The 26,294-nt window shown below is 36.7% G+C and overlaps 1 protein-coding gene and 1 long non-coding RNA gene across 3 annotated transcripts in view; both read left to right on the top strand.

Annotated features, from left to right (window-relative positions):
- Nucleotides 1-26,023, top strand: part of LOC103468219 (uncharacterized) — a 352,500-nt gene extending 326,477 nt beyond the window's left edge. Inside the window, exons 2-6 of the long non-coding RNA XR_014088451.1 lie at nt 23,927-24,020; nt 24,107-24,190; nt 24,270-24,421; nt 24,521-24,933; nt 25,027-26,023. This is a non-coding gene — a long non-coding RNA (uncharacterized LOC103468219). The remainder of the gene's footprint in view (nt 1-23,926; nt 24,021-24,106; nt 24,191-24,269; nt 24,422-24,520; nt 24,934-25,026) is intronic.
- Nucleotides 2,304-20,532, top strand: ube2z (ubiquitin-conjugating enzyme E2Z). 2 transcript variants are annotated; one of them, XM_017306425.2, is made up of 7 exons: nt 2,304-3,175; nt 4,596-4,668; nt 5,566-5,753; nt 6,441-6,552; nt 7,112-7,224; nt 7,320-7,407; nt 19,115-20,532. In XM_017306425.2, the coding sequence occupies exons 1-7, from the start codon at nt 2,718-2,720 to the stop codon at nt 19,295-19,297; spliced, it is 1,215 nt and encodes a 404-aa protein (XP_017161914.1). In that variant the 5' UTR covers nt 2,304-2,717; the 3' UTR covers nt 19,298-20,532. The 2 variants fall into 2 exon arrangements, with proteins under 2 accessions (XP_017161914.1, XP_008413343.1); XM_008415121.3 differs by having other exon boundaries at nt 2,305-3,175; nt 7,317-7,407.
- Nucleotides 26,024-26,294: the final 271 nt, after the last annotated feature.

Genomic DNA, 26,294 nt, shown 5'->3' with positions numbered 1-26,294 from the left:
CAAACATAGCACTAACATTTGACATTAATTTTGTTTGATTTCTGCATAAAGTTTGCATGTTCTCCCAGGGTTCCTCCCACAGTCTTAAAACATGACTGTCAGGTTAATTGGTCTCTCTAAATTCTCCGTAGGTGTGTGTGTGCATGATTGTTTGTCCTGTGTGTCTCTGTGGTGCCCTGTGACAGACTGGCTACCTGTCTAAGGAGTACCCCGCCTCTTTCCCGGAACATTAGCCCTCCCGACCCGACTAGGGACAAGGGTGTGAGAAGATGGATGGTGTTAAGGAAGAATTTTTTATACAATTAAATTTAGCAACAAATCTGGCTCTGATTGTTCCTTTTGATCCCAGGTTCTCTCGCTTGGCCACATGTGGGGACAGAAACACAACAATGCGTGATGACGTCACAGAATTACAGAATTTAATCCAATCAGAAGAAAGTATAAGATAGAACAGGAAACTGGAGAAACACAGATACAAACATTGTTACCTGAGACAAGAAGACAGAGAAATATCAAGGACGTACTTGGAGAAAGAGCTGGTGCAGAAGTAAAATAAATCAGCTTTTTTCTGAATTGTTTCCCTTGTGCACAAACTTTTATACCTGTAGGCGTGTTTTCCTCTTAATGTATTCAAATAAGGCGCATCTCTACTTGACCAACTGGAAGGCATCTCTGGCCCTTTTTGAATTTAGAAAGTCCCTGCAATTTGTTCACAAGATCAAACACCTTTTGTTAAATAAGGTGGAAGCAGACTCTCAGAATTCATGGTGGTTTATGGCTTTCACAGATCAGTGTGAAAAGCTAGAACTTCCTACTGATTGTTTCCAGACAGACAAAGTACAGAACAGAGATCTTGACAAACAATCTGCTTTAACTACAGGTAAAATAAAGATCAATAGGTCAGAATATGTTATAAATTTTAAAACTATATTAGGCTATTTCAATCAAGTCATGATAAATTCTAAAACTAACTTATTTTAAATTTATTTTCTTAACACTATCTGGCCTCCTGCGGCTCTACAGCCATCTGGGCAAAGAGAAACAGATGAAGGAACCTCACAGGTAGCTGTGAAATTCTGGTTTCTCTCCTGCTCTGCCAGGAACAAACCTTTAATACTGTATTTTAATTCAATGAAAAGTTATCTCCAAAACCCCAATTTTGTTCTTCTGCACTCAGCATCTCCAAAGTTTAGTCCTGATATCAAACAAAATCAATAGATAATATCAACAGAAAATAATGGAGTACAATTTCTGTTTCTAATTAGGAATTAGAAACAAATAAGAATTAAGGCATTCATTCACCATAAACCTAAGTATTTTTCTAATACTGAACAAAACATTTTCATTTGATTCTAATATAGTCAGAAATAATACCATTTCTAATACATTCATCATTGACTAAGTTAATTCTAAAACAAGATAATACAATTTTTTGTCAGAACATGTTAATAATAACTAAGAAAAATGTCTTACAAATTAAATGTTAGTTATTTAAAACATTTTATGTTATATTCAGTTTTTGCACCATGTCAGATGTTAGTTTTGGAAGACTTCTCATCCTGGTTACGTGAACCGACTTACTTTCTCACAGTAATTCAAGTGATACTGTCCTCCACCTTCCTGCATATGTTAATTTATGACCTCCTGTCTTTAATGATAAGACCCCAGGGGTCTGAGCAGAAATTCTCCTGCAGATCTCTATTCTCCTTTGTACTTTAAATGCTTAACCCAGCAATTGTATTTGGTTTCAAATCACTAACAGAAACCTGTTCAAAATTAAGAAATTTGTTCTAAAAGGTTTAAACTGTGTTAAACACTAAAAATAGTCATTTTTCCTCAACAATGGATAACCACTTTTTTCTTTTTTGGGAAATTTGTTTATCAACAAAGATTACATAGTTATCCTTGAAGGATCACTAAAATTACAAATTATCAAAATGCCACCCGTGTCGTTCCTCGAAGCACCGCCGCACACCCTCATGCTCCGTCCCACTGAACCGGAAATGGCTTATCGCCATTCTGCCATTACTGCCACATGCTAGATCAGTTTCGTCCATGCCCTATTTCAGAATAATGCACCTCTGCAAATTAACCTTTTTAGTACAGTCTTAAAAGTAGACACAGCATGTGAAAAGTGATGCAACCATTTGTTTTCATTTTTACTGAATTTGATCGAAGAAATTCTGCTACTTATTAAACTATTGCAGCTCCGGCTTTATGATAAGAAATTATTGTCATGGTTTTGAAGCGGTCATCGAAAAAATTTTTCCCAAACAGGAGTTTTACTTTGAAAATCCTCACCGGATATTTCAAGTTTCCTCATTTCCAGTAAAGGTGACGGGGAGATGTTCCTGAAGTTGCGATAATGATTTGGTCATTTTAAAGCATTTTTTTCTCAATACAAACACATATAATTACATCGATAACATCTAGCGGAAGAACAGATGTCAGTTGCGAGAAGACAGTTTGAATTTAGATTAAAACGGAACACTTTATTGAGGGTTGGTAAAACTATATATTTAAGCTAACGAAGGACAGCCACCATGTCGTGGGAAGAATTCCCTTGTTCGCTGGACTCGCCTCAAGCCGCCTTGTTCTGTGATTGAGCTGGTAAATAGAAAGTAAAGGGAACTTCTTGCCCAAGAATCAATGAGGCTTACAAGTTTCAATACAAGTTAGTGCACACCAGATTTCTCTAGCTTGCTAGCTCGTAAGCTATGGCGGATAGCTTTGGAGAAGAGTACAGCGGCAGTTCCCATGACTTAGGCGTTTCCGGACAAGGTAGCGGTTCCTTCCCGCTGCCCACTTTAGCCAACTCTTTGCCGGGAGAACATCCTGCAGCGAGCGGTACGCACCCTAGCCCGAACTCGGCCTCTTCTTCTCCGACTACAGCGGCGCTGGGTGGCCTGACCGCTGTAGTGTCCCCTATGTCCGCTGTTACCTCTTCTGCCACCGGGTTTGGGAACACATTTACCTCCGGCTCTTCGATACCTGTTGTGGCCGTGTCCCCGATTTTACACACGTCCTCACCCCTGCCCGGTGTCGGCCTGGGGGTGGCTGGGTTGGCAGGAGGGGGCCTCTTGTCCCAAATCCACGCCACTTCCTGGGACCCGACTCTTAGTGCAGACTGGGACAACGAGAAGGCATCCCAGCAATGCATTTTGAGGATAAAGAGGTAAATAAAGAGTAATTGGAGACTGTTTGTATGATTTTTATCTGTTGTTGTTACTAAACTCTTAATTAAAATTGCATTCGAGGACGTTATACCAAGTAATTTATGATTATTTTACAGCTTGGTTTAACGAATTGAATATGTACTTAGTCCCCTCTCTGTAGCCTAATAAACAATGCCGCCTGCTCCAACTAACTGACGCTCACACATTTCTAATAAATTGACATTTAATTTCTTATACCATTTCAACACTTGGTTTTAAAATGAACGGTAAGCCGACTTCCTAGATTTTGAAATCAGCGAAAAAGCAGCAGCACTGTTACAGCTTCAGCAGAAAGTGAAAGCAAAACCTAAGCTTTGCCCCCACCAAACGAAAATGAGAAAACAAAGTCGATTAAAAGGGAGAAATTAATTTTACGCCATCTTACTGTAATTAATTTCACCTTATCTGTTCTATATACATTTATAAAATGTCTACTTGGAATTATTTCCTTATTGTGATATTTAATTGGATGTTCAAGATTTTATAATATGCTTATTATGAGGAGGAGGAATGTCAGAGGACTATACAATTCCATTTAATAGACACATTATAGACACATTAGTTTTGTATTCAAGCTAGTCTTTCTAGCTACCTCCCTAGACATACAGAAAACCCACACCGTTTTCAATGTGAGTGATCCAGGCATTAGACCCAGGAGAAACATAATGACAGCAGGAAAAGAAATGATCAGACTTTTGTTTCAGGACTTGAAGATGACTGTTTGTTCTTTTAAATATTTGCTAAAATCATGCACCGTTAATAGCTTAGAGTACAACAAAAATTTATTTTGTAAAGATGGATGTAGATGTGTATAGCAATGCAATTATTGTTTAACATATATTCATAATTAAGCCATAAATTGTCCATCTGAGGTTATTTTCTGATGCTCAATATCAGGAGGGATTTCACCGTCTACACCTGGCAGAGTGGAAGCCACTGAAGTTATCGGTGATATGTGGTCACGCTTTTGCTTAGCAATGAGAAGAATGGCTGCTGCACTGTACTAGTTGCAGTCAGAGGACTTATTAATTTCTGGTGAACCACATGGATTAATCCAGCCATGATGTACAAGGGCCTTGATCTTTCTCCAGATCACTGAGAAGGAGCTAGTCTTTAATCTAGACTGTAAATTTGATAAGAAAACCTGCTAACTTATAAAATTTAAAATCTTTGTCAGACTTTACACTGAAGTTCTTGACAGATGAGTGGAGAAAAGTGGAATAACCACCTGAGAGACCAGAGAAATCTTATGTATGGTTATGCTGGAATAATAGCAGTTCAAAGAACTTAAACAGTGTTTAAAAGATCACTGATAGAACCGGCAGTCTTCATTAATTTGTATGATAAATATATTTTAGTTCGTATGTTCTTTCATTGCAGGGATATTATGTCCATATACAAGGAACCCCCCCCTGGGATGTTTGTTGTTCCGGATCCTCAAGACATGACCAAGGTAATGAACACAGACTAGTTACCATGTGGGAAATGTTCCCCACATTAACCAGATCCCCTCCTTTCCTTCTTTTAGCGTTCTCCTCATCATGCTCCTGTTTTCATTCTGGAACATTTTATTAACGGCACTCTGTGGTTATTCCTGACTCATTTTTATCAAAATGTCATTTTACTTGCTGGCTTCAATCAGACATTTAATTTCTGCTATCAGTCCTTTCAGGCTGCAGTAGCTTGAATACAAAACTAATGTGTCTATAATGTGTCTATTAACTTTTACAAAAAAATATGTTTACATGCTATGCTAACTAGCCTGACCTGACCCTGATGACAGGGGACAAACTGTTTTCTTGAAACTGTAAATTGTTTTTCTGCCATTAGCACATTTAGCAGCCCAAACATGAGGGTGATTGACAGACCCTCCTCCTAAATGACTGGTTGTTTCTGAGTGAACTGTGTATTTGTTCTTATGACTGCAGGAAGAAGACAAAGAAATTATTTTTTTATTTTATTTTTTGCAGAAAAATAAACTGGGTTTACGTTTGTATAAACCCCTGGGTGTTTACCCAGTTTACAAAAAGCACTGGGTTACAAAAAAAAATAGTTTTTGGAAGTAGTTTTTTTTTTCAACTGAATTAGGGATATTTTGCACAGCTGAATGCAAAAATGACCATCATGTTAGAATCTTATTCTAATGTGATTTAGAGAAATCGGATTTTCTGACTAAATTGGTGACATTTTTGTGACATCATCAGTTCATTTCCTTTCTTAAAGAAAGCTGTAATTACTACTTAGATAGTGTATGGGCAAGTAAATTTGACAGATTTGGATGTATTTTTCTTACATTTTACCAGTCGATTAAAATCTTTCCTGTACTTCATAATTATCTTCCACATTTTAGATCCACGCTCTGATCACAGGACCGTTTGACACACCGTATGAGGGCGGCTTCTTCCTTTTCTTGTTCCGCTGTCCCCCTGATTATCCCATCCATCCACCCCGGGTGAAGCTCATCACAACCGGACAAAACACAGTGCGTTTTAACCCCAACTTCTACCGCAACGGCAAGGTGTGCCTCAGCATCCTGGGGTGAGTCTGTCTCTCTGGCTTTGTGTGCTTTTTTATTGTTTTAGAATCCTGAAATTTAAGTCCATTTATTGTGTTGCTACATGCACCTGTGCTACAGAAAAAATTCTGGGATGATACACATTTTCTGCTTAACTTTGTAGTCTCCGATCATATTAGATGCTTAAAAACATGGAGTCATGTTTTTAAGTAATCTACTTTAACACAGGTAGAATAACAAACAAATTTTGCCTTGGTAACATGAACTACCTTTTAAAAGTTATGTTAAGGTTGTACATACTTCAAAATAACAGACATGATAAAGAAAAAAGCTCATTCCCTTTAGATTTCAGTGATCTGAATTTTTATTTTATGTGTTTGGGGCATTTTTGTGATGTACTTTTTATTTGTTTAGTAAATATTGATGTGGTTGGAGGTTACTTTTTTTTAAGTCTTAAAATGAAATAATAAAAAACAAAAATCTGGTAAATACCGTCATGTTTACTTTTTTGGCTATAAATAGAAAGTATTCCAGTAATGACTGTATGTGAATCAGTTGTGCGTTTATGTGCGTGTGTGTGCGTGTGTGTGTGTGTGTGTGTGTGTGTGTGTGTGGTGCGTGTGTGTGTGTGTGTGTGTGTGTGTGTGTGTGTGTGTGTGTGTGTGTGTGTGTGTGTGTGTGTGTGTGTGTGTGTGTGTGTGTGTGTGTAGGACATGGACTGGCCCAGCATGGAGTCCAGCACAGAGCATATCATCTGTCCTCATCTCCATCCAGTCCCTGATGACGGAGAACCCCTATCACAATGAGCCCGGTTTCGAGCAGGTAGCGCCTCCTAGCAGAGTTGCTAACACCATGCAGCTGTGACACAGCAGCAACCCAAATTGATCGTTTCCATTACAAATATGTGCAACTCTGCAATTCTGCTAGTGTTTTGCAGTTGCAGTGTTTCCATTAAATAAGAAATGAAAGTAAAATCAAACATGAGTAAGCTTGTTCATGCATTAGCTTGTTCACATCTTTAAAAATCTTGGCAGCAATGGATTTAAACAGTTTAGGGTTTCCCCCAAGAAAATTTGCTAAGCCCAGAGGTCGGTGCACTGATTCAATCCACCGCGTTTTTGTATTAAAAGATGTTAAGTCGACAGGAAATTTAAAAATGTTACTGGGTAATTATGTTACTGCAAGCAATAATGCCAAAATGTGAAAATTATTTGAAAACAGAGGGAGCCAAAAGCAGTTTGTCATGGTGAAGTGAATGTTTGCATTAACCATATGTGCTAATAGAGCAAACATCTCAGGGCTGCATCATGTCAGTTCCTGTTAGTTTTATCATTCCATTAAACAAGCTCCACAGAATGCTTTTGAACTGTGTGTCCTACAGGAGCGCCACCCAGGGGACAGTAAGAATTACAATGAGTGTATCCGCCATGAGACAATGAGGGTGGCTGTATGTGACATGCTGGAAGGCAAAGTTCCCTGTCCTGATGCTCTGAGGTGAGAAAACACACACACTCACTAAGGATCATGTACTGTCTTCTTATCTTTCTGTCTGGCGTAACGTGGGTTGTTTTGCATGTAATTGTTAGCAGCGTGATGGAGAAGTCCTTCCTAGAATACTACGACTTCTATGAGGGAGTCTGCAAAGAGAGGCTGCATCTGCAGGGTCAAAACATGCAGGTAAATCTGTTTAATTTTGAACTATTTTTAAAATCTTTTTATCTGAAACATCGAGACGATGACAAAAGCTTGATTATCACCTCAAGGTAACACACTCAAAAGAAATAACTCTTTGGATTAACATAAAAAAAATCATGGAAAGGATTTCCACCTGATTACTTTGCTTTGTTTCAGCACTATGTATTTCTGTTACTCCAATTTAAAGCAAATGTGTTGGTTCAACTTAATCTATTAAGGTCATTCCAATTTACAGCAAATGTGTTGGCTCAACTTAATTTATTAAGGTTATTCCAATTTAAAGAAAATGTGTTGGCTCAACTTAACTTTTGAGGTTGATTCAACTCATTTACTTTAATTGGACCCAATGTAATTTAATAGAGCTAGCTCAACTCCTTTGCAATGTTTTGGACCAAATAATTGACTTTACTTGATTAAGATGAATGCAAATTTAGTTGAAACCAACTTATTTTACAGTGGTACCTTCACACTACTTAAGTTGATCCAATTCATGAAAATTAAGTTAGCTCAATAAACATGCTTCATGCTGAAAGAAAGCTATTTAATCGTGTGGAAATACTTTCCATGATTGAATTACGTTAATTCAAAGACATTTCTAAGTGCTACTAAATTAAGTGTTTCAAGACCACACTGGGTGACAGGGTAGAAAGAACACTCAACAATTAGAAAAGGTATAACAGAAATGTATTTTCAAAATTGTTATCCATTTTCTTTACCATGTGCAGTGCAGGCACTTTACTACAAAAGGCATAAATTCTTGCCATATGGCAACCCATTTGAACTTGTTTCAATTAATAGTTTAAAGAAAACCTTTAATGTCAGTGTTTAATTAGTAACAAGAAACTTCAAAATAGTTCAGCCTACCACAGGCACAGATTTTAAATTTACAAGATTCAACGTTTTATTTTAACAAAATGATATACTTAGCATAACATAACAGTCAATAACCCCACAGGAACCTGGATGAAGTCTGCCATGGCATCTGCATCCTGTGGATAATAAGAAAAGTACAAATTAAAAAAAGAATGAGGTGAAAGTTTTGATTTTCTTGTGCACAACCTCTAACAAACAGAATTATAATACATGCAAGAGATATTATACAACTCTCCTCCATCGTTGTCAAGGAAAACTGAGAGACATCCCAGAGTAGCAGTCGTTCTGGCAACAACATCTTTGGTTTACAAGTAGGAAAAACAATAAAAGTAAGCACAAGCATATTCTGAAGAAACTAAATCACCATCCATCCATTTTCTGTACACCTTTGTCCCTTAATGGGGTCGGGAGGTGCTATTGCCTATCTCCAGCTAATGTTCTGGGTGAGAGGCGGGGTTCACCCTAGACAGGTCGCCAGTCTGTTGCAGGGCAACACAGAGACAGACAAACAACCATGCACACACACTCACACCTAGGGACAATTTAGAGAGGCCAATTAATCTGACAGTCATGTTTTTGGACTGTGGGAGGAAACCGGAGAACCCAGAGAGAACCCACCATGCAGAGGGAGAACATGCAAATTCCATGCAGAAAGACCCCAGGCATTTCAAAATAAGTTGCCTAGAATAATTGTTCACCCTTACTTGTTGTCTGACTAAGACAGATTACAATGTTGATGGTTGTACAATTAAAGGAGCAACTGTAATTTTCTAACCTGCTACCAAAACGCAACTGGTTTTGTCGAGCATAATTTATTGTACAGGTGTGAAGAAGAGTCACGTGCATGTGTGCACAACAAGATATAGATAAAAACTTCGCAGAATTTTCTTCCTTAAACAAAATCATGACAGAATGCTCACCTTTCTTTCAAACTTTACCAGAATCTTGGGAAATGCATTGTCAATGACTCCTCTTCAGCCTTGAAAGCATCACGAGAGATCCCAGTTTCTACTCTGGCAAACTCTGCAAAAACAGTAACAATCACACCTAGCTCTGGAGGAATTTTGCTGATAGACCTGTCTAAATTACAACCCCAACTGATTTTGGGAGGGTGTACAATTGGGCATTTTATTCAATATAAACACATAAACAAGCGTATAACTTTCAAATAAAATACCCATTTTGTTTATATAAAAATTATGTAAGTACTGACATGAAGAAAATGCTTAGCAATCATGCTCAGATTTGCAAAAACATTTGCTCATATGTTGCAGAAGTCTAACAATCTAATGTTTCCAATCAATGAAGTCTATTTCTTAATGCAAAGTCAATCTACTCAAGTATAAGTAGCATTACCTATTAGGTTATTAGGTACTATTATTGATTATTGCTACTATTAATAAAAGTTTAAAAAAAGTACAGTGCCCCCCAAAAATGTTACTCAAGTAAATGTAACCACTACTACCCAGCTTGGAAGATGGATAACAAAACTAGTAGCGTATTCTTGTTAACTAGCTTAGCGTTAAATTTAGAGGTGTGCCGATCGATCGGCCACCAATCATAATCTGCCAATTTCTGTGAAAAAGTGTGTGATCGCTGATCACGGTCTCTTGCTGCCGATCACACAAACTGATCACCTGCATCTCATTTCAAATCAACCTGTACCCATATATGCGAGTAGTAAAGGCATACATGTCACATGAAAACATACTGAAGACAAATAACTCACCTTTAGCGAAGCTCTTCTTCTTCTTCTTTTGATTTTCATTGGCGGCTGGCATCCAACTTAAGGTGCATTTACTGCCATCTACCAGACTGGAGTGTGGTCATCAGTGATGTCAGAGGGAATTTAACACACCTCAATGATGTGTACGATGTACAAATTCACATCTTAACACGCTCATTAAATATATCTTTGAATGCATGAGCATGTACTGGCATACCCACACATACTTACACATATTCTAAATACGATTTATTAACCCAGTGTTATTTAAGAACCTAAATAAGGGATTTCTAACAAAATTAGATTTATTACCTAATAGATTGATCATAGACAGTCCTATATTCTTTCTGCTTAGTAATGACTTTAAAAGCTGACGTTCCTCTGAGTATTTATCACATTCTAACAAGACATGCTCCACTGTTTCCATCTGATTGCAATAATTACAAGCCCCAGTCTCATGCTTTCCTATTTTAAAGAACGAACTGTTAAGTCCAGAATGTCCAATTCTAAGTCGAGTCATAACTACTTCCTCTCTCCGCCTTCCACTCAGACAATTACTACCTTCCACACTTTTTTGAATTGCATATAGTTGTCTCCCATTATCATGGTTATCCCATAGCTCCTGCCAAATCTTAATCATTTCTTTTTGAATAATAGATTTACCCTCACTTTTACTTAAAGGAATATTCAAATGAACACATTCTGATTTCAAGGCCTGCTTAGCTAGAATATCTACTCCCTCATTTCCTTCTATACCTGCATGTGCAGGAATCCAGACAAATCGAACCAAGCATTTCTTGCTATGTAGATGAACTAATATTGGTATATTCTTAATATTACATCTAATCTGCAAGATTTGCCAGATTTAATACTTAATAATGCTGCTTGACTATCTGATGCTATAATAAATGTACTTTCTTCCCTAATGTCATTATCAAGCAACCATTCTAAGGCTAAAATAATGGCTGCTAATTCAACTGTAAAACAGCTAAATGATCAGATGTTCTCCTCTTAATCAAGACTTTATGGTGCGGGATATTTATTGCTGCCCCAGTTCTACCACTATTTGGATCTTTAGATCCATCTGTGTATATGATCCATCTGTGTATATGCTGTCTTTATAACTTCCAAAATATCTATCAACTACAACCCATTCTGGAGTCTTTCCCTATTTAAGAATTTCCCTTAATTGAAGATCAACTTCTGGAGATATAAATAACCATGGTGGAATTTCAGAATGAGGAACTGTAACACTATACTTGAACATAGTTGAACCAAGATGTTTTGCCTTTATGTCCCCAATCCATCCAAAACTATTACAATTTAATTTATGATCTTCCCAACAATCCTTCAGCACCATCTTAGCTGGATAATCATACTTATGTCCTTGAAGGTTCACCCAGTACATATACATTACTTTCAACCTTCTTAATCTTAACGGAAGCTCACCAGTTTCTGCTTGTACAGCAGCTAAAGATGATGTTCTGAAAGCCTCACAACAAATTCTCAATCCTTGTGTTTGCTCACTATAACGTTTTCTCAAATGACTGTCAGCAGCTGCCATATATGCTATACATCCATAATCCAGGGTAGATCTCATGAGAGCCTGATAGACTCCCAGCAGTGCACTTCTTGAAGCTCCCCATTACTGTCCAGAGAGACATCTTAACATGTTATTCACTTTTTTACATTTATTTTGAACTGATTCTATTTGATGTTTCCAAGTTAAGCTTTCATCAAATATAACACCTAAAAACTTCACTGTTTTCACTTGTTCAAGTTTTTGTTTATAAAGATTCAACTTGATTGACTTCCTTATGTCTTCTATAAAAACAAATAACTTGAGTCTTTGCAATTGACATCCTAAATCCCCATTTTTTAGCCCAACCTTCCACTTTCAAAATGGCATCCTGCATCTTTTTCTGCAAATATACCAAATTATATCCTCGCACCCATAGAGCACCATCATCTGCAGATAAAGATTTGCCTATACTACTATGTATCTAATCAAAAATGTCATTAATCATAATATTGAAAAGAATTGGACTACACACACTACCTCGAGGAGTTCCATTCTCAATAGCATACCTAGTTGAGAAATTTGCCCCAACCCGAACTTCTATTTCTCTATGAAATAAAAAATTCAAAACCCAATTATAAATCTTACCGCCTATACCAAGTTTCCTTAATTTAATCAATAATCCTTCTTTCCATAACATATCGTATGCCTTTTCTATGTCAAAGAACACAGCTATCACTAACTCTTTATTTGCTTGAGTTTTTCTTACTTCTGACTCTAAACATAGACTGCATCCATCGTATTCCTCCTTTTACGAAAACCACTCTGAAAAGGACAGAATTTATTTTTACTCTCGATAAAATATGAAAGCCTATCTGTAATAATCCCCTCCATTATTTTTCCTAATTGAGATGTAAGAGCGATAGGTCTATAATTTGACGGGTCTGTTGCATTTTTACCAGGTTTTAGCACGGGAATTATAACTGACTGTTTCCATTCTGCAGAAATACTCCCAGTCATCCAAATCAAATTAAACAATTTTAATATAACAGTAAGAGATGAATATTCAAAATGTTTGAACATTGTATAACATACTCCATCCTAACCGGAGTTGATTGTTTAGCATTATTAATAATTTTTTCTAACTCATACATAGTAAAAGGCATATCTAAATCCTGATTTGAAACTACTCTCTTAAAAGTAACTTCTGGATTTTCATCCAATAATTTTTCTTTATTACTTTTCATATCTTCAGATAAATTTTCTGAACTATGCACCTTAATCAACGTTTCTGCTAATAACTGCTTTTTCTTTATTACTAATAGCTATTTTCCCCTTTAATTCTAAAACAAGTAAGGAAAAACTCTTTAACACCATTCATTTTCTTAATAACTCTCCATACCTCTGACAATTTAGTCTCTCTTCTAATGAAATTACAATACTGTCTCCAACAAGCCTTCTTAGCTGCTCTAATAGTCTTCCTAACTATAGCTTGTGCTTTCTTATATTGAATTAATGCCTCAAAGGTATGGCATCTTCTTACCAATTTAAAAGCTTCATTTCTTCCCCTTATAGCAATACTACATTGTTCATTCCACCATGGAATAGATTTTTTATTTCCTCTTCCCCTTGTTTTAGAAATTGAACATTTAGCTGCATTAATTAGGACAGACTTAATCTTTGCATAACACATCTCCACATCACAAAACAAGTTCTCATCCAGTTTATTAATCTGACTGTCAACTAAATTTTTAAATAACTCCCAATTAGTGCTACTTAACCTCCATCTTGGAATCTGTCCTTCCTCTTCTTTTATCACTTCAGAACCAACTGAAACTAGAATAGGAAATCACCACACAGTCTTACCTACATTTTGTTCATTTACTACATTGAGATCTTGAATGGACAACTTCTTGTTAGCATTATAAAAATTCACCACTGATATTTGACCATTTTCTATCCAAATCTTAATAACTATTGATTCATAGTTCTTCCCTATTGATTCCACTTTATATCTTATACCATCTTGTATAAAAGTTGCCACTCCCCCTCCTTGTCTTTCTTTTCTATCATTCCTAATTGATGTATACCCAGGAATTTTGAAATCCAGATGAGGCTTAAGCCAGGTTTCTTGGATACAAATCAGGTGAGGTTTAACTGTCAAATCTGAAATATATTTCTTAAACTCTAACCCATTACTAATAAGACTTCTTGCATTCCACTGGAAAATAACTAACATAAAGAAGAAGGGCCACCACTGCATGACTGAGGTTAAGATTGTGTCTCAATTAATTTTTCCTTAATTGATTCCCAACTAACTTTCTTGCAGTCAAGATACTTTTGGGCTGCCTTCAATATTATTTGAATTTTTTCTGTTTTTCTTTATGTTTGAGCAGTGCAGTTAACAACCTCAACCATGAACAATACAAAATCCTCCTTTGACATGAGTAGAGTGTCGCTTTTAATCTTGGAGCATTCTGTACAAATAGATCCTTCTTTTTCTCCTCCAGACACTTTCTGGAGGAAATTCTTTGGGAATTTAGCGACGCTCTGTTTCTTCCAATATTTAAATCCACAAACATTCTAGAAGCTTTCCGCAATTTACTGCGCATGTGCACTGCTGAGCTGACGCATTCACTCCAGTAACTAAATATTAAAATCCAGTTTACTCAAAATAACATAGTCTTGTACCTTTCTCAGGACAAACATGTAAATTACTCACATTACTTAAATTGACTAACATAGCGGTTCTCAACGTGGGCGGTACCGCCCCCCCAGGGGGCATTCAGAGGACGGCAGGGGGCGCTGGCGGACATTTTTACAAAAGGGGGGCGCTGGGACGCCTTTGGGCGGCGTTTGCTCGAAGGAAGACTTTACACCTTAGATGCACAACAATGCCAGTTTAGACTTTGAGCAACTTGGTAAAACTGTATTGTGTAACATTAAACCATGCTTGGCTGCAACTGTATCGATGGCAGCTCTCCTTCTATTCAGTGTTTGTTAGCTTCTGTTAGCTTCTTGGCACAGCTCCGTTCTCCTGCTACTGGTAGCTAAAATCACGATACCTTCAATGTGTATCCCTCTGAAAAATGAACCTATTTCAATAAAGAAATCCCTCCATGGGTGATACCACAATAGAGAGCGTTCATTTTATAGCGTTAACACCGGTGCTGTAAGTGGCCCGGTATGAAACGGGGGTGATAGAACAACACAGCACTTTTAAATTTCAATAATCAGAATGCAGAAATTGTTTCCGTTGTTTTAAAAGGTTTATGTCAGTCTGCCTTTTCCCCATCGATACTCTTCCTGACCGCCCTGCACCTTAGGGGGTTAAAAAAAAGAAAATAGAAGCGCACATTGCGCAAAACTCTGAAACAGAAGAAGACATAAAACGGAGCGACGAACTAGATGTGAATTATGGCATAAAAACAGAATCCGACGCTGAACAGTGAAAAAATCAACACATGATGTGAAACACATGACGATTAGGCGGCGCAGCAGATGATGAGTGAAGATTATTCGTCTTATATTATTTGTCTTATAATGGATAAATGATAAAATACATCTAGCAACAGGAAAGAAACTAAAGTGAACATAGCAATAAACTAAGAGGATAAAACTAATCAAAGGAAACTAAATGGAAATGATTGAAGAACAAAATTCAAGAATAAACTAAGAAACTAAAGTAAATTCAGAGGAATAAACTGGTATGGCAAGACCTTTTCAGCAATAATTAATACAGAGGACTGTATGGCAAGAATAAACAGATACTATTTCCAGATAAAAGGTAAAATAATATTGCTGAAATGTCATGGGTTTGTTGAGGTAATATCTAGTACCGAGAATAAATATCTTACACACCATAACAGTAAAGAACTGATCACTTATTTATGTTTTTAATTAGATTTGATATATTTATTTCTTCAATATTATTTTTCATGTCAGTGTTATTATCATAAGGCTGATGACTCCATGACACTTTCAATTTGACTCATTAGGATTTGATTAAGAACCAGATTTTTTCTTTGTAATTTCTGTCCAGTAAAACTATTAATCTATAAATCAGTAGACAGGTCTATATAAAGATATAATCCATGTTTCTGTCTCATATTTGTATGGCATTAAAAGGACCTGGAACTTTAGTTTTTCCACTGAAAGCTCTGGTTTGCACAATAAATGCCATGTGAGTGAAATTTTATGGATGATACTCTGATGTCCCATTCTCCTGAAGGCAGCACAGAGCTGAACCACCAGAAACTGACAGAAATACTCAAGAGAAGAAGAGTTATGATTAATGTAGTTACAGTTCTATCCATGTTTTAATGTTGCAGAGTTCAGTTGTTTTACAAATAGATCAAAGTTTAAACTGGCATGTTGTACATCTTTTATCTGGTCATTTTGTGGAATATTTAACAACTAGAAAATGGCACAAATCAGAATATTTTTCCATTCTGATTTGCTGCTGTTAGGCCTACCAATTTTAACTTGAATGTTCATTGCATTTTTTGTAGACACCTGTGAAAATAATTTCTATTCCCATGACTTTTTTGTTCTCTAGGAAATTATTTTGATGATAAATTCAGAAACAAGCATAAAAATCAAAACATCTACAATAGTGATGTTGTAGATGTTATTTTATCATTAATATCATAATATTAATGATAAAATAATGGTCAGTGCAAAGTAGCCTGCAAATTCTTTGGTGGGGGGCGGTGAGGGACCTGGATAAAGGCTAGGGGGGTGCTGGCCCAAAAAAGGTTGAGAAACACTGGACTAGCAGTTTAGTGAGACTTAAGTAAAGCATACAAACATCATTTAAGAATAGGTATTGCCTTTTACAGTGCACGTTCCTAGATTTGCACAAACATCTGTTGTTTAATGTAATCTCGCTAGCATCTCGCGTGATCTCCTGATCGCGCTAGACCTTCTTCGGCGGGAGATCACTCTTGACTAAATTGGATCACGTTGTCTCAACTTGAATTCATTTTATTAACGCTAGGTTGTTAAATTTTATGTTTATCTGACATGATTTTATCATGTATGCCTTTGAAACATAAAATTATTTTTTTAAAACATGTTTTCTTGTAAATGCAATGACCACCTCAATTCAGTTTATTGACACAAGCATGGAACAAGCAGAAAATTGTGCAAATGGTAAAGAAAGGCTGATTAATTTCCAGCTAACCTTCACTTCACGTGATGTCAGTGGCACATGTTAGCCACTGACTTGAGTACATAAATTACATAGAAACGTGACCAAACATAGCAACATTGTGCACATACTGTATATACAGTACACATATATATATATATGTGTGTGTGTGTGCACAATGCTGCCAGGAAAATGTAGTCTTCTCATAACTGCCACTGGAGTTTTCCCGGCATGCAAAACGGTTATCTTGCATGGTCTCGTGTGATTTCCCATGATCTCGCTAGTCATCTTCAGCACAAGATCAGTCTGACTAAAATAAATCATGTTATCTCAACATGATTAATTTTCATAAAAGTTAAGTTGTTGAATTTCTTGTTTATCCAACATGATTTTATCACGTTTTTGTTTGAAACATAACATTATTGTGTTAAAAGTACATGATATTCTTTTGTTAATTTAATAACCCCATAGGTTCATTTTTTTGAGTCCAGTCTATGATCGGTTACAAAATTCCTTCTCTTCAACATTTCCATTTACAAAAAAAAGCGGAAAAAAACAGATCTAGAACACAAAGCAGTAACAAAAGGTCACTATTCTGAAAAGATATTACTTTTGGACATAACCATAAGGAGATTCAGGGAGGAGCCAGCGTCTGGTGACAGTTTTCTTTATTTATTTGATACAAATACTTTACATTGTCAGTAGAAATACTGTTCTACCCAGAATAAAGGTGGTGAATTTGAAAGGTATGATTATTTTTAAAATATTTTCAATATGTTTGTGTATTTCTAGATAATATTCTCTTATTTACTGTACAGCCCAAAATATGCCAGTGGTTGGGTTCTGTTTCCACATTGCCTCCAGCACTTAGGCTCTCCCCAGTACAAGAAATTTTCAGTTTCAGTGCTTTAAAAACTCTTAGCAAGCATTTCCAATTAAACTTTCTCCATGAATATGAGTTTGTACATTTCCATACTGTCATGCAATAACACAGTTATTGCATGATCTCTCTTCTGTGATTTTCATTTTACCTTTTTTTTCCCATTTTGAATGTTAATAAACTCGAATAAGTTTTTTTTTACATCACAAGTCTGCCGTCTTAAAGCAGTGACATAATACACTTTTGGATTTTGCCTGATGTGCCATTAATATTTCATTAATCAGTAGTTCCTGCTCCTCATGTCTCATAACTTCCCGTTTGGGATTTTGACGTACCTATAGATATCTATAGAAATCCTTTTTCTATAAGTGCTGTAAGTGTTTGAAAATCTTTTATTTTAATCCATTATTGAGAAATGTGTTGTGTACTTTAAAAAGACCAATTAGGGAATTTAGTATTTGTTTGATTGGGGTTAAAATCAGGGTCATAGACACACCATCTTATAATTCTCAGGTTATCGTGTAGTTTATGTTCTTATTTAACTTCTGACCAGGTTTTTAATTAGAATTTTATTCAAGGACTTTCAGTTTTGAATTGAATCTGTTCTAAATCTTTATTCCCCACCATTACCTGCAGAGGAGGATTCTGCATAAGAGCTAATTCAATGTCCTTCCATCAAAGGTAGTTATAGTTTTTATTACATAGGTTTATCAGAGGTTTTATTTGTGAATAGGACTAGTTCTTTAGATGCGGTATGTTTACTTCCCCTAATTCTTTTGAGAGTTGTAGAGTTTTAAATCTAATTATCAGCTTTTTCTTAGCCATATAAATCTGGAGAGCATTGTATCCGTCTTTATAAATTTTTTTTGTAATTTCTACCAGTGGGGTTTGGAACAAGAGGATAAATATTAGTAATAGGTTCATTTTCACAGATTTAATTTGTTGGGTTAAGCTCTGAAGAGGATGACATGAGCTCAAAACACAAAAAACACAAAAAAAGAACACAAAAATTTTGAGGTTTATAATCAAATGTCAATGTCTGCCTTTTATTTGCATCCAATTTATGTCCTGTATTGTCACCAAAATTGCTCAAGCTCAGAAATAACATAGGCAGTGATGTGTTTGGTTCACTTATGTATACCAGCACATCATCTACATTTAGCGTAACAGCGGAGCTAAAGAGGACAGTGGCTGATTTTTACATCTTTGCCGAGGAAGATAAGATCAGTGGATAAGATCGGCTTCACATTTAATTATCGGTCAATCATCGATCTCCAAAAATGAAGGAAATCGATGCTGATAGATCGGCTGGTTGATAAATCAGTGCACCTCTAGTTCAGGCACCTCAGTCATTAGTCATCAGTGTTAAATACTGAACACAAGAAGATACAAATATCAAATATGAAAGACAAAAAGATGCAACTTTTTTCTGGTGATTTGTTGGGGGATGACTTGGGTTTTCTTCCCTGTTTGTTAACAAAATGTTCCTGTTGAGGCTTACCACAGATGAATTGATGTGATGATGTGACCTTTCCACAGGACCCGTTTGGTGAGAAGCGTGGCTGTTTCGATTACCACAGCCTGCTGGCTCGCCTCGGCGCCACTCACAGAAGAATACGGGAAAAAAGCCTGGCAGACGATAACCGGAACGACAACAACTCGGACTCAGACACCAGTTCTTCCGAAACGGACCTGGACAGCCAGGGCAGCTCCCAGCCCTGAGTCTATGGCTGGTTTTGAACTGATCAGAACTTTGGTTCTTATTTTGCCTCTTTTTCTTTTTAACTTGTTGATTTGTGCGGAGGAACATGACATATTATGATGGGATATCATTGTCTATGGCTTCACCAGCCAATTTGAATCCAGGGCTTATGCTAAATGATTCTGCCACTGTGTGCTGAGGGAACGGTTCCATGGTCCTATTGTTCTCCCACTTGTTCCTTCTAGCTTTGTGGGGACCGGTCTTACCCGGTTTGTTTGTTCAACCTTTGCAGTTAATCGGTTAACTTTACTTTGTTTTACATGGATGAAAAAAAAAAAACAATAAAAACAGTTAAACCCAACTTCAAATTATTTCTCCAAGCAAGAAGAGAGTCATGGTGCTTAGAGAGTCCATTATTGCTTGAATAAGCTGGAGTAGAAGTGAGGCACTCTTTTATGGTAGCCTTGTTTTTTTTTGTTTTTTTTTGTGAAGAAAGATCTTGTTAACAGAGGAAGACACAGAGTAACCCTATTGGCTAATTAAGTGATGTGCCTTGTCTCCTCTGGGTGAATCAAAGTCGGTCTGGACAACATGGTTGCAGAAAAACATCTGTATTTGTTCCAACAAGTGTTCTAGTGTATTATAAAAATGTTAAGATTCCTTTAAGATTTTTGGGATTGACTGTTGACAATAAATCAGAAATGAATTTGCTATCAGATATATAATGAAACTATTTAAATCTTAATGGACTCATTTTCCATCAGATACATTTGGTATGACTTGTTTCCTCAGTGCTGTACAAAAATAACTGGTGAGTACAGTGTGCAAAGTTAGTTGTTCTTGTCTAGTTTTTTTTTTTTTTTAGTTTTTTTTTGCAACTGGGATACAAACCAACAGTTCAGTTGTTCAGCTTTGATGGTGAAGTCAACAAGAAGATCCAAAAACGAAAAGGAACACTCAAGTAACACTTCAGTTCTGTTTAAGGCAGTGTAACACAATAATAATGATTTTTGTTTAACATTCTTAAAAATGTCAAATCAATAATTAAAAAGATACATCCTCACCAATGATGGTATTTATTTAAAAATAAAAACAGCATTTGCATTTCAGTACAATCATGCATGTCTGACTACTCTCAGTTGATATTTGCTGAAAATGCACAGTCATCATTGGGCTTGAAAGGAAAGATGTTCACTGCCCTTTTCCACTTCAGCAAAATGTTTTGGCCAATAAAATGATTGTTTTAACCCCAAAAGTTGAGAGGACCATTGTGTGTTTTTGTTCTCGGATCATAACTCAGGATTCTTTATCTGACTTGGAAAAGAAACAAAAGAAGATATTGCAAAATAAGTTTGGCCCGGCCTTTTATCTTTAATCTTTCGCTGAGATAATAGTCATAATGTGTAATGACTATTGGAAATTAATGTATTACTCTGGAAGTCATTTACATGCAGAACTAGATTTCTGGTCTTGTCTGTGTTTTAAAGTAACTGATGTTGTTAATACTTAAACAGGTTATGACAAAACTGTTTTGTTTCAATCAAAAAATCAGAGAATTGTATCTATAATTCATCCTTTATATTGGAGGCAGGTCGCTGGAAAAAATAAATAGTATTTTTGAACTGGATTTGAACAGTTAAAGATCATAGTCTGCAGGAACAACACATTCTCAGTCCCAACTCGTCACATATTGACGCTTGGGCAGGTACGGTACCCCCTTCGCGTCAATATGTGACGAGAAGGGTTCTCTCATTGAATGCTGTACCGCTCCCTAACAGTGGCGGAGCTAGACTTTTAAAGTTGGGGGGGCCAAGGGGGGGCCAGGACTACCTCTGGGGGGGCAAAATTTTAAATGTGTGTGTGCACATATATATAATTTAAAAAAGTAACCAAACTGAATATTTGGTTATTTTTTAAGCCCCTCTGTCATTTGACATGTTATAATTAACACCTTTGACTGGCGCACATGGAGACATAATAGACTTTACGCAGAGTTCATCACAGAGGAAACTAAAATCAATCAAATAAAAGATCCTTTCTGAATATCATCTCATGGACACTGAACTAAATGCGTCTTTCGGACCGGGAGCTGACAGCGTGTTGAAGAGTTATGGACACCTTGGTTAGGAAGCTCTGATTGGACAGGTAATTTGACAGGTAACAATATTTTGGGTCGGACCAGAATTATTTGCCTGATGGTGGTTCGGGCTTCTAATGAGTTTACATTTAATGAGTTTGGAGCACAGAAACCTAAAGAGAATGTGATCTACTTATTGTAGTTTAAGTAGAGGAATAACAGCTGACTGTTGAGAAAGGAAAGAAATTAAAGTGCAGATCCGTTAGGCAGAAACAAGCGCAGAGCGCTGGGCGATAAATGCGCTTAAATGCTCCACCGTTACGCCCCAATTAATCACGCATGAGATGACAAACGCCAAATATACAATATATAGTTACACTGCTTACGTTAATGGTGTTTTAAAAACAAAACCAGTAAAAACTGAGTTAATATGTCAGATTCCCTCCTCAGCCTCGTCTTGATAAGAACAGAGAGCAGTTCGCTGGTTTCTGTCCAGACTGTGATCAAGCGCACAGCTGACCACTTGGTGCGCAGACAGTTTCAACTTTACGCACAGAGAACATCGTGGAGCTCATTATTAATCAGACTAAGAACAATATCAGTCAGAGAATCACCTCTGATCTGGACGCTTTAACGGACCAGAGACTTTGAAGCGCCTAGCGCAGCTGATCCGCTTCTGCGGGGTTTTTCTCCCGCAGAGGGAAGTGATGCGGGGATCAGGAAACGATAAGAGTTCTGCCGTCTTCTAATCACGTCATTTCGTGAAATGTTACCTGATTTCAAAAACGTTCTAGCAGAGAAATAATAAATGTTTCGTTTGATGACTACAAATTGGAAATAAAATTCTTTTTTTCTTTGACGGACAACAAAAAAAAAACTGTAGCGCCACCTCTGATCCAAACTACGAACATTGTCGACCCCTCTTCGTTTTTTTCTCTTTTTTGCGGAGGATCAATAAATAACTTATTGGTGTTTTACCATCACCACCAGGTATGAAGTGCTTTAGGCTTTGAGTTTCACCACAGCACAGCATAACTGAAACACCCAGGAGAAGAATATCAGCTTGTTTTTATGAGTATAAAGGAGGCTGGTATCGTGCCTGATAAAAATCTATTTATTTATGTCATCACATGGACTTATATAAAGTTTTATACATTTTCTTTTGATATATTTATTATTGTTTTTCTTCTTTAGATATTAGGTTGGCTTAGAATGATTCCAAATAATGTACAGGAATAACCTGGTGCGGTTACATGTCAATAATCTAGGGGGACCACTAGGGGGGCCAATCAGATGACAGGGGGGGCACTGGCCCCCCTGGCCCCCCCTCTGGCTCCGCCACTGCTCCCTAAGCGTCCATACTGACGACCTGGGAACGAATAAGATGACGAGTCTATTCTATTTTTAAAAAAAACCTTTATTTAGAATTTATGTGCCAGTTTGAACAGGATATTAAGAATATTTACTACAAATACATGTCAGACGTATCGGTCAAAGGACTTTAATTCGGTATTTAAAAATAACTCAGTAAAATATAAAACCGGAGGGTTTTTGTTGTGGTTGTAACTTGATTTAAAAGCCTTTTTTTAAAAAAATTTACCAACTATTTTTGAGTACGATATCAATGATTTACACCAAATAAATTAAAAAAAATTAAGATGTATTTTCTTTTGTGATTGCATGCAAACTGTTCTGTAAACGTTTAATATTTTTTATTGAAATAATAAAAATAAGGAACGATCCCACAAAAACCCAAGAAGAAGAAAATGCGACGTCATCCTATGCGACACTTACACTCCGGTGAGTAGAAACCTGCATCTGTCAAAATGTTTTTGTACTCTAAAACCAAAAATAACTCCAAAGTTTTACGTTATAAAGTTACTGATGGTAGTTTTAGGACTTAATGGCAGTAGGACTGTGATGCGAATGGTTGAAGAAACGTTTGTAAAAAAATTTTTGCCGGAGAATATACGGTGGAAGCTAGCTAAATTAGCCTCTAGGAGTCTAATTGTACCTGTACACTGTACCTGTGCTTAATACGGTTAATTAGCAATGCTAAAGTCACATAATAGTATTTATAGTCATGCTTGTTGTTGCCACTTTGTAAAATTGGAGGGTTGCTAAAAACATCAGTGCCCCTAGGCTCTGATGACCTTTACAATTTTGTTTATGAACCCTGATTGCAGCTAGGTCATTTACTTGAATTAAAAACGAACTTGCATCAGTACATACACATTTCTTTCCTCCTGTCTATGTTATTTATTGCTGTTACAAGCCAGATGAAGAGAAGTAAAGAGCTGAGAACCTGATCTTTGAACAGACAGAGACCATAGGTCAGGAGCAGCCTGGGATGCTTACTGAGGAGCATCCAATGATGATACCAGAGAACCAGGAAGATACTGTGATAGTGCTTGATCTGGTTCCTGTTTCTCCTCCTGTTGTCCCATCCTCTCAGTCTTTTCAGAAGAAGAAAAGGCCCAGTAGCATCTCTCCAGCTTTTTATATGTTAGTGATGTTCACTACCTTTGGACTATAACACCTCATGAAATGTATTTTATTTCTTGTTTTTCAGATTGGAGGAACAGGTTATATTTCAGGACCTTTTCATAGCCAAGGATGAAAACGTAGGAAAATGTGTGGACTGTATACACAAATCAACCAAAAATGTAAGACTGCAGATTGTAAATGTATAATAACAGTAACCTTTTAGCCTGTAATAACAGAATGCCTGACTGAATTGTATGCATTCTAGATTTTGTGGTGGGCAATGGTCAGCAGCCAGGGAGATCTCTCACAGATCCAGCAGCAAACTGGATGAGGAGGCTTGGAGCTAGAGGTGTGTATACATGGAGTGCTGCTTAGTGCTCTTAGATAGGGTATGAGATTTTGCATAACCCTTGTTCTTTTCAACAAAGGCTGGCCAACAGACAATCACCTTTTTTTTCCCATGGATGTAGCATGCAAGTACTGGACATAACTTGAAAACTAACAAAATGCTGTCCTGAGCTCCAACACCTGCTTAAAATGAAGCCATTTCTCTCAATTTTCCATGGCAAAGCCCATGAATGTAAGTAAGGAACACTGACCAGGCATTGAATAACCTTGCTGGTACATACTGCATATACATCTTTGACACAGTTGATGTTGTTTGTGCATGTTTGTGCAGACACAGATGGACACAAAGCTTGTGCCAAGGCTCATCGCAAGATCAGAAAGGAGAAAACATCTTAGCATTGGCTTTAGAAGATGTTGGTCACTTGAAGACTGATACAGACACAGAAGTTCTGTCTTTGGAAGAGATCCTGTCTGGTGACAGTATAAAACTTTATACTGTTATCATACTTGACAGATAATGTGACTAGATACTCCAGAACTTACAAATTTATACTTTTACTGAGTTGATTTGTCCTTTTCATAAATGCATTTCAGACTCTGTCAGTCTTCACACAAAACAAGGGCAATCGATGACATCATGACAGTAAAGAGACTGGAAGAGGAACCCTGTTGATGAACCATCATTGGAAATCTCTGTCATCCTATGAAGACACTCTAAAGGAGTTTCCCACCTGTTATCGGGAGGTAAATTTAAAAGTAGGTTTTTAAGTAATGCATAAACATACAAAAAGTAAAAGCATCTAAATTTTGTATTTTTATTTATGTTCAACTTTAAAGGTTTGTCCTGTGCCCTAACTGACAAAGGTCCAAGAGGTCTCCAGAGCATCATCCTCAGAGAGCTGCAGCACCAAAAGATGAAGATGCAGGCAACAGAGTATTATCTACAGTAGGGGAGCCCAAAGTGGGTCCTGGAGGGCTGGCATCCTGCATGTTTTAGTTCTCTCCCTTGTTTAACACACCTGCATCAAATGATGGCTCGTTAAAAGGGCTAAGAAGAACATTGACAAGCTGAAAAGGTTGTTGCTACCATAAGGGAGAGAATAAAACATGCAGGATGCCGGGCCACTAGGACCGACTTTGGACACCCCGATCTACAGACTTTGTCAGGAGCAGAGACGACTTCAGTAGTGACTGATAATACTCTGTAATTATTTGTGAATGTACTGCTGCAAAGATCTACACTGGTGTGAGAGTGGAGATCTTTGTCAGTGACACACACACACAAATATATATATATAGTTTGCTCATAAGTTACAACAATTTGTTCTTGTGCTTTCATGTTTCCAAATGGGCAGTGTTTATCTTGTTGATTCTTTTTTTAAATAGTTAATTTGTGCCTTTTTACTTTCTAAAAGGGCTTACTAGAGCTGTAATTACTTCCACAGGCATGTCATTGAGTGTGTTTCTTTTTCACTTATGTTTTTGCACATCTAGTGAATTTTCCATGTAATAATAAGAGAAATTTTAGTTAATTTAATAGTTTGTTACTATTTTTACTTCAAGTGGAATAATAACACTTGTACTTATGTTAAGCAGTTAAATGGCTACAGCACTATGTTAAGCAGTCTCAGTGATTCTGTATAACTAAAGATATATCTTTGGATCTTCTACTTTTATTTTCTTTTTTTATTAATATGTGCAGCTCGGACTTATTTCTTAATCCAAAGAATGCACAAAGTGTGAACTGGTGGAACAATTTCTTATCCTTGGTCAATTGAATGCAGTTCACTTTGTCTGTCAATGTCTTTATTAAAAAGAAATAAGTAAAATAAAATGTCAGTGCTTGTCAAAGTGATTTTTTAATGTAGTATTCAGGTATGTTTTTGTTTAATGACATGCATTTATACAAAAATCATAAAGGCATGATTTTATAAACAAAACAGCATCTAATACTAAATTAGATGCTGAATCTAAGAATCCACTAAGGATTCTTCAGGACATGTTCTGTATCCATCAGCTCATGACAAGTCAGTAATGAAGCATATTAAAATGTTGGACGAACAAGAAGTGGTTTCAAGAAATTATCAGGAGAAATAAGTTGTTCA

This window comes from Poecilia reticulata, chromosome 8 (genome assembly GCF_904066995.2).
Source record: "Poecilia reticulata chromosome 8, P_reticulata-male-v2, whole genome shotgun sequence".
Taxonomy (NCBI): domain Eukaryota; kingdom Metazoa; phylum Chordata; class Actinopteri; order Cyprinodontiformes; family Poeciliidae; genus Poecilia; species Poecilia reticulata.
This window is presented reverse-complemented; position numbering and strand designations above follow the sequence as displayed.

Coding starts and splice junctions, on each gene's coding strand:
- ube2z (XM_008415121.3), top strand. CDS start 2,718: ATGGCGGATAGCTTTGGAGAAGAGTACAGCGGCAGTTCCCATGACTTA. Junction 7,225..7,316: donor CCCTGTCCTGATGCTCTGAG/GTGAGAAAACAC, acceptor TGTAATTGTTAG/CAGCGTGATGGAGAAGTCCT. Junction 7,408..19,114: donor TGCAGGGTCAAAACATGCAG/GTAAATCTGTTT, acceptor ACCTTTCCACAG/GACCCGTTTGGTGAGAAGCG.